The sequence below is a fragment of the Felis catus genome, chromosome F2 (genome assembly GCF_018350175.1).
Source record: "Felis catus isolate Fca126 chromosome F2, F.catus_Fca126_mat1.0, whole genome shotgun sequence".
Taxonomy (NCBI): Eukaryota; Metazoa; Chordata; class Mammalia; order Carnivora; family Felidae; genus Felis; species Felis catus.
The window spans coordinates 59631883-59645465 of NC_058385.1; the positions used below are offsets into that span (position 1 = coordinate 59631883).

Sequence of the window (13583 nt, forward strand, 5' to 3'; positions counted from 1 at the left end):
AAGTTTATTGTCTGTCTCCCTTCCATACAAATAGAGGAGTTTGGGTCTGCTTTCTTTCACTGAGGCAGTCCAAATGCCTGGAATAGTGCAAATACCAACATAATACTCAGTTGGTATTTGTTGAATGAATGCATGAAGCCTGGGTTTATACTACATGGGTCATCACCAACCAACCAACAAACAAGAATAATGGCAACAATAATTTCACTACAGAAAAAAAATTAAGGCAACTACAAATAATAAAGTTGTAGAAAATAATCCATCATAATGATATCAAATTGATCTTTGTAAACTAGCTGGTGTATTTATGCTTTTTCAGATACATGAATTCATTGGGTAATATGTGGGCTACATAGAGAGAAAATATCTAAGGAGATTTAAGCTCTGAAGAAAATACCATTGGCTGTAGAGTACACTAAGTCTAAAAACTGGCTAATGTGTAAACATGATGAAGGCAGACATTGCTTTCACATAACAGGTGGTACATGTTCTGCGAAAAGGTCTGTGATGTCTTCATGGGGTTTGAATTCTAAGTATTCCTGGGAAATTGCTTACAATTTAGTGCTTCTGCAGTTTTAATTTGGAAATTCACCTATTTATGGAAATAATTTAAAGAATTTCTATTGTATTTTTCTGCTAATAGCACTTGCTACCCCAGTCTCTACTACTTCCCTGAAGAAAAGAGTTAATATTTTGTTAAAATATATATTTGTTAAATTATATATATATATAATATATAACAATATTACATTATTGTTGTTATTAAACAAAGTTGGAAGAAGTCGTTGTTGCCTCCTATACAAGTATTTTAACATTGACGGAAGGTGACTTTCAGATTACTGACATCCTAAACATATTGGAGAACAGTTTTATAAAACTAGCAATAAGGGGGCAACTGGGTGGCTCAGACAACTTAAGTGTCTGACTCTTGATTTCGGCTCAGGTCATGATCTCACAGTTGGTGAGTTTGAGCCCCGCACTGGGCTCCGCACTGACAGCGGAGAGCCTGCTTGGGATTCTGTCTCCCTCTCTCTCTGCCCCTCCTCCACTTGCTATCTCGTGCTCAAAATAAATAAAAATACACTTCAAAAAAATCATTAAAACTAGCAATAAGATTTCATTATAAACATTGCTTTTATTTAAAGAAAATCCTGAAATTATTCATTAAAATTATCAACTATAACATGAAAAAGCCCCTCCCTCCTCATCACCTGTTAATGCTTTACTTTTCTACTGCTGTTAATTTCACCCAAACACCTGACATGAAGAGGGCTACAAGGACATCTTGGACGTTACTGGACATTAACTGTAGCAACTTTTAATAGTTTGGGAAATGTCTTAGTTCGCACCAGTGTGGTAAAAAAAGGAAAATCGTACTCGGGGTTACAATGACGGAGAACAAAAGTACAAACTAATTAGCAGTATGCTCAAAAAAAAAAAAAAAAAAAAAGAAGCCTTGTTTGTCTTCTGTGCAAATGTTTCTCGTCTTAAGCAAATTTGGCTCTGAAAGAATCAGGCAGGTGCTGCTGCCACGGTGCTTTCGGGTTTCCTGGCAGAGCTGGAGGTGCACTGGGACCGGAGACAAAACCCAGAGGAACCACAGCTAACCTCAGCGCTTTGCCCAATTTCCTCCCTGCCAGTTACCAGAGTTCACTATTGTTCAAGCTCCAGGGGTCACACATTGCCTGTCTCGGGTGGAATTTATTCTGAACAAGTGTTTTGCTTGGCTTGCAATATTAAAAAAAAAAAAAAAAAAGAAAGAAAGAAAAAAAGTCAGTCACTGACATTAAAAATTAGGAGATTTCGCATAAAATTACCTTTGTCCAGTTTTTCTTAAAAACTGAAAATCTGCAACCCAAGTCAGCTTGGCACTGTTCTTAAGAGACGGGGAAAGGCTACCTTTCATCCAGCCCTCCAGTTCCCAAGGTCTCCACCCAGCTGGCTCACCCACACAAGCCACTTGCCTGTTTCTTTTGTGTGACTGAGTTTCTGACCCCTGCTCTACCCTCACAGAGATGGTAAGGTGAGGACTCACAGTGCTAACTTGATCTTCTTTCCCCTCAAACAAGGGTAAACAGCTGATGCTTACAGAGTTCTTTCTGAATGGGATTCTGACAGTTCCGGGTGAGAACAAAGTGGATTCAACTTTATGTGAAACATGCTCCCTGACAGAAAAACCAAGCTGTATATAAAGAAATCATATTAAGTGATTTCTACTCCACTCTTATCTAGAGAATGTTGCCTCCAGCTGTGAAGCTTCTTACCATTATGAAAGCACCTCAAAGTCTCTACTCTGTTTTCCAAGCAAGAGAAAAGAGAAAGAGCTAGAAAAACAAATAATAAAAGGATTTGTTAAGTTGAGGCTCACAAAAATTAGAAGTAAGGTTGTGTAAGGGGGGTAGATACTAATTCATTTGAAATTTTCAAAACAAATCTTCGAAGCAATAAGTTATTTAAATACTGTAAGTCCTGTCTTCTTTGGGTTTTTCTTTCTGGTTAAAAATACTTGGGTGGGGGCATTTGGGTGGCTCAATCTGTTGAGCACCGGGACTCTTGATTTTGGCTCAGGTCATGATCTCATCGTTCCTGAGATTGAGCCCTGAATGATCAAGCACTACACTTAGTGTGGGGCCTGCTTGAAATTCTCTCATTCTCTCTCTCTCTCTCTCTGTCTCTCTCTCTCTCTCTGTCTCTCTCTCTCTCCCTCTTTCTCTGCTCCTCTCCTGCTCACGGGCTCTCACCCTCTCTCTAAATAAATAAATAAACTTAAAAAAAACAAACAAAAAAACACTTAGGTGAATTTACCCATGTCATTTTCCTACCTGGGTTTCTGATTGCTTTTGCCGCTTCCCTCTTTCAAAATCATCTTTTAGGAACCCTCCTCTGATTAATTTCATTTTAAGCAAACAATGTGTGTCATATATTAACATATTAATATGAATTTATGGAGATTATCAGGATCTTCACATCATATGTGGGTACACTGAAATGAATCAAAGTTAAACTTCAAACGCAGTTTTTATATATCGTAAAACAATCATTACCCAATACTCAACACTCAATACTTAATAAATGTTTTTGAAATAAACACAATTTTTATTGTTAACCCTCCTCAATAAACTAGTATATATATTTTTTCTTTTATACAAGATCTATCAGTAAAAGATTGGTTAAAGAAAGAAAAAAAGGCAAAGCAAAACAAGCTGAGAGACTCCAGGACCTTTCAATCTTAGTCTTATTTTTGAGAATGGTGATTTGATTTCACCATCTCAACTCATCAGAGCCTGTCTATATGTCACAATGGTCTGTGTTTCCTATTTCTACGTGCATGAAAGTGAACCCATATAAACCATACCAACGCCATTATATATAACTGGTGGTAAAACTTTATTATTCAAGTTTAGATGTAACAGACATCTTTGCTGCCTGAAGATTGTTTGCATAAGAAATACACCAAGAACATGTTTGTGAGTAGAAATGAACATGCACTATGAAAACAAAATTAAATAAAACAAAAAAAATTCCATGTGTTGTAAGAACAGACTATTATAGCCAACATTCTAATATTCAAATCAGGACTACAAATTGAATTTTTTCTTAGCAACATGAAATCATTCCATATGAAAGACATTTTCTGCTGGTGAATATTGCTGTAAGTTAATTTTACATTGGCATTTTGAGATGTTTCCCAACCCCGTCCCACCCCCCCCCCCAATTCCATGTTGTCAAACAGTCCACCCTAAGGAATTTGGCATTTCTTACTGTGATATTTGCCTTGTTGGTAGCCATTAAGAAACTATGGTTTTATCAGCCTTGTAATAGTTTTGCCTCTTCATAGTCAACACTATAGGCTGCCTGGTATGATATTTACAGCTCATCTTTTTAAGAAACATGACCCCAACCTTTTCTGGCCCTTGGGAACTGAGAGTTTAAATAAGCCCCTTGGCCATATAATAATACTTGGCATTCTCATGGTGCCTTTCAACCAAGGATCTCAAAGTGCTTTACAAAACAAGTACTACATTACCATTATTATTATTATTATTATTAATATTATTATTAATATATTTTTTTTCCATTTTACAGGTGAGGAACCTGAGGAACGAAAAGAAAAAGTGATTTGCTGCAGGTCATATAACGAAAAACAACCAGGGGTAGAATCAGGATCCAGTTTGGGGACTTATGGGTCCTGAAGGACCATCTTCTCTGATGAAGGCTATACGTTATTTCCATGTAAAATTACTCTCGCTTTTCTCTGGTGTAGGACGGAGTGAAGCTTACAGCTCTACCTTTCCTTTCAAGAGAACCACAAATTATCCAGTTTCCATGTGTGGATCAATGTTGAATTTCACATTTTCTTCATTCCTGACTTCATACACTTCTGCCCTAGCATCTTTCAGAGGTCTTAATTACTGCAAATAATTGTGGATGATTTCTCAACAATTGCACCGCTATCAGGAACGTGTGAATCAGCTATGAAACAGTAATGGAAAACCAAAAGGAAGTGCTCTCCAAATAAGCCATCCCTCTGCCCTTGGCCAAGTCTTTCTTTTGGAAAATAACCCAGCCCTTCAAAGTCCCAATGCATGTCTTTCTACCTTTTCTCATTTACAGCTGCCTACTCATAGAATTCCACCTGACACTACCTACCTTTGGTTAGCATATTTTGTTTCATATTCTGGTTGAATTTCAAGTCCACCATTTTCTCCTGTGATCTAGGGACAGTCAGCAAGCTCTCACCTACTTGCTTACCAAAGATGCCTTGCATTTTTTGCCATGACCCTCAACCCAAAAACCGTGAGCTCATGTAAACTGTAGGGAAAAGGCTGGCATACAGTACAGAAACTGACCACCAGCTTCTTTACTCCATGTTTCCACCACTGGATGACAGATATCCCCACTCTAGAATTGCGCTAATGTTCACTAACTAAATAGGCAGGCAGTTCAGAAGTCTCAAGACAGGTCACCTTGTGATGTTTTGCAGCCACAACAGCAGAAGGCTAATAATTATTTTAATAGCAGTATTGATACTTTTCGATTTATTGAGAAAAATGTATATCCTCAGGCATTTTAAAATATATATACATTTAATATTTTGGAGCTGTATTTGCATTGGATCATAATAGATTATGTGCACATGTGCAATCATAAACATAATGTGCTACCACAGGCTTCAACAAAGAGCTGTTAAAGATAATCACTTTTTTTTTCTTCTCATTAATATTACCTTAGAAAAGAATCCCCATGCTTGTTTTCTAAAATCTACCTTTACTAAAAGAGAACAGTTTAGAATAAAACATCACTATCTTAAAAGTTGATTTTTTAAAAGAACATCTCAATATGTCATGTAGAAAGAATGGGCACACTCTTTTCCTTTTGAACTACAGAGTTAACATGTTAAGGTTTAGAGCTCCATCCTTTTCTCATACACTTAGAGTCCTGTAGTGTCTCTCAATCCACATCCTTCCAAGGTGGGCTGGCTCATGATTTTTCTATCCCAAACAACAGTATGAATATATGGGTGAGAGAGGAAGAAAGAAAGAGTAAGAAAAGGAAGAATGAATGCATGAGCTGGTCCTGACCTAAAATTTGACCCAAAACTTGATTCAAAATAGAGACAAGTAATTTCAAAAGACTTACAGTTTTTCAATGGTATACAATTTTAGCTGGCATATAGTTTTCATCATAGGGGAAGCCTTTTCCAAGAGGGGAAAATCCTAAATCATCTTGAAAGTCCTTAAAAAAAAAGGATAAGTACCTAAATAGCTCATTTAATAGCACATTTTAAGGCAAAATCATTTGGAAACCTTAAAACCAAATTAAAATAACAACCAACCACTTTTGTAATATATTTTGTGAGATGGAACAAAGGCTTTCAGAAGTCAAAAAACAGGGGGTATTTTAGTGTCACAGTAAGTTTTCATCTTTTTAAAAAAAGCCCAACCTCTTCTCCATCAAAATATGTATAATAATGAAAACAAAAATGAAAATAAAATAATCAATAATAAAAGAATATGGAAGAAGATCTATCGTGTCAATGCTATCCAAGAATATTCTACCAAAAGTAGACTGACCATAAATATTTCAAGAATAGTGATATGTATTTTCCAATGCTAATCGTTACTACTATGTCTGTCTTGAGAAAACAAAAATCAGTTGAAAAAAGAAAACAAAAACAAAAAACAGAAGGAATACATGCCAAAAATGAACAACCTGTTTGTGTCCGACACACTGGAGAAATTGTTTACCGAGTAGCTTTGCCCAAAAAGTCATACCCAAGTTAACCAAACTTCTGGCATTTTACTGATTTGAGCAGTCCACGTGTAATGTTGCTGAAGGATTGCCACAGTGCACTTCGTTACTAAGTCCTTTTACTAAGAAAATGAAAATGAAACATTGTTTCGTTGTTTGGGAAATCTCCTCTCTTTCTGAGATCTTTCATGGCCACCTCTCAAGTCTGCCTATACATTTTGAGATGCATTCATTGAAATTCCTAAGAAAGATAAAATTCTCATCACATAATTTGAATGTTAGAACTTCTCATTCCACCTCCTCATTTCAGTTTATGTGAATATCAGAGCTGGACAGGTGAGACCAGAATAGGGCCCTTTAAAAATGAAACTGAAGCTGAAGGCTTAGTCCTGATTTCTTTTTTCTGTCTCTTTCTCTCCTTTTTTTTTTTTTACATGAAAACAAACAAAAAAAAATGCAAGAATGGAAATGACAACACATCAAAAAGACATTTTAACTTCATTCACTACGACAGTCACAAACTGGTTGAACTCTACCTGCCATCCAACTTTAAGAAACAAAGACCTGGCACTGGGAAAAAGAAACAAAACCCAAACAAAACACAAACAATAACAAAGCGACTGGGAATTATGTAAAAATGAGTGCAAATGCGGCTACAGAACGCAATAAAAACATCAGTGCTGCGGGTTCCAGCAGCACTTATCAAAATAATTTCTGAAATGTTTCATCTGAAACATAGACAAAGCAATAAAAAGAGGATATATGTTTATCATTTTAAGCATAACAATGTGAGTTAAGAGCTTAAAAATTAAAAAAAAGAAAGTACTTGGAATGAATAGTGCTACCCTTTTTTTTCCTAAGTAGGCATAAAAATATTTTCATTTCCTTCTTGTTTTCCATACCATTATATCAAGAACTTTCATTTGTTTCATGTTACCGTTTACAACTTTAATGCACACACACACACACACAAAAGATATCTACCGCAATAGAAATAGTTGCTTCATTTCCTTGTTTGCTACATTTGCAAATGTAAACAGCTAGGCAGAGCCAGAACTGACTCTAATGCATGATGGAATATCTTTGTTGCATACGTACACTGTAGAAAATAATTATTCAATATGTCAGGCACCATTATTTGAAATGTAATACATTAATATTTACTAGAAAAATAAGTTTTTTTTTTCCTATTTGTTCTCCCAACTTCTTTAATGAAATAAGTTAATCTGACAGTGCATCCAGTAGCTTGTAATATCTTCTACATCTCCGTGGCAAAAAATAAACTACTGGTTGGGACAATATAATGCAAATTATTAAAGTCAGTCCTTGTACATACATCCTTGTAGCAAGCATTGAGGCTCGACTAACAGCACCTTTAACCAATTATTTAATGTTTAGTTATTTAGCCCTATTTCCCTGAGCAGTTATGCTGAGGAGTTTTCCCTTCATGGATAGTTTTACAAAGCCTGAAGTATTAAAAGTACTATGAAGATATACTTCTAAGAATCCTATTTAATGCTACTTAACTAAACCTGTATAAATCTAATGAAGGGAGTGACTGGTACATATACCAACTATCAGTCTGTGGTAACGTAACCTTAGACGCTGCCTGGCCACAAAGTTTGGAAATTATATTTAACCAAAAGGAAATAAATAAAATACAGCAGGTTACCTTATGGAGAAATACCATGTATTCTGAACAAGTTAAGCCCATGGTCTGAACTTTTATATCCATCGAATCTTTTGAACTGAGGGGGATCCCTTTAGTTACAATGTGCCAAGTGAGATCGGTGACCAAGAGGAGGCTTAAAAAAAAAACAAATCCAAACTGCTTCATCACATACAAGATAGGAATATCTGGCTAAAGAAAAGAATTACTACATAAGCACTGAGGGCACTGTTTTTAAAAAGGCATATATATTGGGACAAAATGAACCTAAACTGCAAATGAAAGGACTGTTTTTGAAAGGAGTATCTGAACATCTAAAGGACAAAAATATCAGAGAGGGTGTGCATGTGTATGTACAGGCAGGGCTGGCCCAAATCACTGTGCCACCGTCTGTCACTTTCCTCGCTGCTCTCTCACCAAGCCTAACCACAGCTCACATTTCTAGGTCTAAATCCGAAACACCGTCAATGAGAGGAGACTGATGTAAGAGGCGCCATTTTCCTTTCACTGTCCTGGAGATTAGATTTCTCCTCATCTGCCTAGGATTTCATGATACTTCTAAATTTAGGCAACAATTTATGGGTTGATGAACAAATGGACCAATGGCCAGCCCAATACTGCATTAGTATCATAATCTGTAAACCCTTTCAAATTCGAGATAGCTTTGATCTCTTCCTTTACAAACATAATAGAGTCTGGAGATACTTCTTATGGACCGTTTCCACAGTACACATTCGCCAAGATGGTTCTGACTTGCTAGGTTCTAAAACATGACTATTTACCATCTTCCATTTTTTTTTCGTTTGTTTCTCACTGACCATTTGTCTCACTTTTTAATCTTGGTAACCTACTCATCAAAAGAAAGAATAAAAGAAGGGAATTTCATGTTGGATAAGGCAGGCTCTATGAAGTATTTTTTTAATAGGTCTTCATAAGACATTACAAGCTATTGAATTCCCATCAAGAAAACCTATTTCTATTTAATTGTGCTAAGTGCTAAGGTTTTACTCTTTAGGTTTTCCATTTTTTTCCGCTTGTGCATTGTTCCTATGCAGGCCCCTCTGGATATGAGTTGTGAAGTCATATTTGTCCGTGCAAAGGTGCTGGCATATGCTGCACTGGAAAGGTCCACTGTCACCATGGCAACTCATATGCAAAGCATACATCACTTCATCCAGAAAGACAATGCCACAGTGCACACATTTTGTGGAAAGTTCATCTTGAGTACTTCTATCAACTTTCTCTGTTTTTACTACATTCAAGGGACCTTCACTTTTTACACTTGATGGTGCCTTCGTTTTCTCCTTGGAGGCACCGTTTGCAGTTGGCCCAGGTCTGGAATGCTTGATCGCCAAATCGAGAGGAATGTCATTGTCTGATCCAACAGCTGAAAAATGAGGAGGCAGATTGAAGGTGGGATAAGGCACATAGTTTTGGCAAGGATTTGGTAGGCCAGGCACATGACTCAAGTAGTGCGGATTCCCAGGAACGGAGAGCTTATATTTACTCCAGAACCGCAGCCAGTCAGCTTCACTCTGGAAGTCATTATGTACAAAGGGAAGTCCGAAAAGGGGGTACTGGTACTTTTCAATAGGGCTGCCTGGTGGTGAGTAATTCGGGTGTTTCGCAGGTCTCATGTACTTCTCTATGGGACTGCCTCTCTCAGAACTTCCTTTCCCTTCTGATACGGATGAACTATTTCCTGGGTCTCCAGTACTTTCCTGAGGACTTTTTATCTGAATGTGCAAAGGTTGCATCCTTTTGTGAATATCCAGAGTTTGGCTGACCAGGACTGGCTGCTGAGCAGAATGGCTTTTAGTCAATGAACCCTGGGCTTCGTATTTACTCAGGCTAGGGAGCGGAATTTCTCTCTGGTGACCTTCAGTTAAATGATCTTCTGACCTCCTCTCTAAGGGGCTTCCGTTGACCTGCTCCTCACTGCCACCCCTCTGGTGTTTGTTGAGCTGCTCAGCCTGAAGTGCCTCTGGGTTAAGGCGCTTTCTTGTCCTTCTCCTAATAATCTGCTCACCGTTGTTTTGTTTAATGATGTTTAAAGGCCTGGGAGTCTGCAGAGAAAACACACACACACACACACACAACACATAAAAGGAAAACATTAAAAAAAATGCATTAAAATGCATTAACAATTCCTCACAAATATGAACCACGCTTAAGTTCAAAGCAAGGGTAGACTTTATGTTATAGATTTACTAAATCTCCTCCTTTTGCCCTAAGCGGGATCAGAGGGAGTAACCAAAGCACACTATTTTAGCCTAATTAAATCATGTCCAACTTCGCAGGGAGGACTGAAAACTTTAATCTACTTAAAAACAGCTTTTCCAAACTCAATAGATTTTGGAATTGCAGCACTGAGTGATAAAACTGTGTCGAAAGTTACTTGAAGAAACGTGATTTTTCTGAAATATTTCTCAACTTCTGAGTCATGCACTAAGGTGTCAATACAGGAACATGGGCGATAGCCTTTATTGACAACTGTGGAAAAATTATACATTGCTACAGGCTGAACTGGGTCCCCTCATTCGTATGTTACAGCTCTACCCGGCCATGTGCCTGTAGCTGGAGACATGGTCTTTAGGAGGCAGATAAGGATAGATGAGGACATAGAAGGTGGCTTTCTGTAAGCCAGGAAGAGAGTGCTCCAAACAGGACCCAACCACACTGATCCTCTGACCTCAGACCTCTAGCCTCCAGAATCCAGAACTGTGTAAAAATACATTCTGTTGTCTAAGCCACTCAATCTATGGTATCTTGTCATGGTAGCCTGAGCTGACCAATACATGCATTCTTCTAAATAACTGTGAGTGTGGATATAAAGCTAAATATCACAGCATAAATAATCAAAGACAAATGAACAGAATCATGAAGAAAGACATCAGGTAATCAAAGCCATATCAGTGGGAGACTTTTTCTTAACCTCTCACTTTTATTTCTCCTTGTTTAATAGTATTTTACATGCATAATCACTACAGAAGATTTTACTTGTTAACAGGTGAAGCATTTGTTTTCTGGTGAAAATACAAATTCCTTTGTAGCTTTGGTTCAAATACCTGATACGTCATTCTACTCTGTGCTCAGATCGAATGCTTTCACTCAGGTTGGTTTTTATTCAGGTTAAGCACTTTATGATTGGTATTTAAGATTATAGGACTAAACTCTATAGACAAGACTATACTAATAACTTTACTTGTAGTAAAGAGCTCTTTGATTTATAAAATCAAAAGAATAAGTTTAATAAATTAATGCATATTTATAGATGAAAATTTAGGGAAATTTTTTTTTTAATTTTATAAAACATTTATTTATTTTTGAGAAACAGAGAGAGACAGAGTATGAGCAGGGGAGGGGTAGACAGAAAGGGAGACACAGAATTCGAAACAGGCTGTAGGCTCTGAGCTGTCAGCACAGAGCCCAATATGGGGCTCGAGCTCACAAACTGCAAGATCATGACCTGAGCCGGAGTCGGATGCCAAACTGACTGAGCCACCCAGGCGCCCCTAGGGAAACCTTTAAGTGGCTAAAACCTGATTTTTCTAAAAGATTACTTAAATCAGCAAATCATTTCTACATAGAATATGAATATATATGTGTGTGTGTTTATATATATTATATATATATGTGTATATATATATAGTAATTTGTGAATAATTCCTAGAAAGAATGCACTTGAATGCAAGAGAGTATCTTTTACATGTTAAACAAGATCTGGGTCTAAATCCTTTTTGGAATGTTTCTATTGTCACAGAGGCATTTTGAAGGCAAGAAAGATAACACACTTGTTGCTGACAATTCAATTACTGGTTTCAGGATGAAAATTCCACATCCCTTGGATATACCATATTCATTTGTTGAGAGTGTTCAGGTTTCTAAAGAGCTCATATTTGTATTACGGAAATATGCAGTATTTAATCTATATCTTGTAAGGAAACCGGAAATTTGCATTTGTACCCTTTTATAATCTTTGTAACTTCTGTAACAGTCTTTGACATGGATGTGAGCATAACCTTTATGTATTTAAATTTATGATTTAAAAAAAAACCTCAAAACTGAACACATCTTGTCTCTGGAGAGATGAATATTAAAATAATTATAAAAAAGAGTTTACTTTATATCATAGTTGTTAAATTATCATAACCTGGAAGAGCAGTGGTTTAATTAATTCTTGGCCTATGATTGGCCAGAGTTCAATTAAAATCATTAATGTCAGTGCTCATTAAATGAAAGCTTATTGCTGTGTTTAAATGGTGAAGGTGTAGAAAAAGTAAGTTGATGTGGTGGTGGTGGGGAGAATCTTTCTGCTGGCTATATGTAATAACTAAGGTTTTACAGTTTACCACCAATTAGTATTGTTGGCAGCATGCATTTTTTAAAGAGTGCTTCCAATGGTTCATTTATGAGGACGTTTTGTCTAAAACCGTATTCCCTGTAGCTGTAATTTATTCATTGGCTGTGCTACGAGCTATGGTAAAATGCCAAACAAAATGAAAAAGGCAGAGGGAAATAGATTTCTGTTTACTAAGTGGGGTATTCCTATTTTTAAAGGCAGTTCTTGTCAGCAGATAAACTTTCTAAACTAAAAAAAAAAATCCTTCGGGAAGTCACACACACAGATAGAGGGGGGAATTTGTGAGTTTAAACTTTATTCTAGGATTCTAACTAAAATCTGACAAGAAAGGACCGGAAGGACCTCAGTGAGGCACAGAAAGAAGTCAGCCAGAGATCTGAAAACACAAAGCATCTTCACACCTTACTCTAGCTGGGATGTGTGCTGTTCAAGCCCTCAGACGCCTCACTGGAATAAGTCTATCGGAAGAACCTAAGAGGTTTACCTGGTGTTGGTGGCTCCTAGTTCAGAACCACTCTTCTGAACGCGCCTGACTTCCAGCCCCCAAAGAGGCCAAGATGACAACTGCAAATTCTGAAGTTAAGCTGAACATAAGCACCCTTTCCCTGCCCTATATTTTATACGAGTATACATTTTTTACATAGTTTTGAACTTTTAAGGTTTCTCCTTTCTGCCTAAACTAATTTCACCAAAGTCTGATAACCACTAGTTTGACTACCTGTTACAAAAAGTTCCCAGAAATCAATCATTTTCCTCTTTTATATCAAAAGAAGCATAATGCATTGCTAATGATCTCAAATGTATCTCCCCATAACACTCAAGGCCATTTCACCATAAATCACATGTGTTCTCAAAGTGACTGTATTAAACTCTGCGGGAGCAGGCATTGCAAGCCATCACACCACAGACCAGGCTGCTTTAAAAAGCTTTTCCTCAAACAGTCTAACAAGTTCTTACCGAGTGAAGCTTCTGGTAGAGGCCACACGCGTTGCATACATATCCGCCATTTGCATTCTTTCGCCAGAGAGAGGTCTTTGTGGTCAAGCAATTGGCACAAAAAACACCCGAGCCTCTACGCCTCTGAAACAGGGAAAAAAACACAAGGTCAGAGGTGAGTCACATGATCAGTGGAGTTAGACCAAATCAACCCAGGAGTTTTGTCTTTAGACTAGCAACAATGACAGTATAAAACCACACTGCCCATAATGAGGTCAGGTTCAATTGTGTTTAATAGGCACCACTGATTTTCATTATAATTAACCCTACAGTGATGGATGAGGTGTGTGCAACACCAAAGGC

General features: G+C 37.3%; 1 protein-coding gene across 5 annotated transcripts in view; it reads right to left on the reverse strand.

The window, feature by feature from the left end:
* Positions 1–3368: 3368 nt before the first annotated feature.
* TRPS1 (transcriptional repressor GATA binding 1) overlaps positions 3369–13583 on the reverse strand; it is a 258839-nt gene continuing 248624 nt past the window's right edge. For all 5 annotated transcript variants that reach the window (XM_019823049.3, XM_019823047.3, XM_006943352.5 and 2 more), the window contains 2 exons: positions 13242–13364; positions 3369–9987 (listed from right to left, as the gene is read on the reverse strand). In XM_019823049.3, coding sequence (XP_019678608.2) covers positions 8926–9987; positions 13242–13364 — 1185 coding nt within the window. In that variant the 3' untranslated portion in view covers positions 3369–8925. The remainder of the gene's footprint in view (positions 9988–13241; positions 13365–13583) is intronic.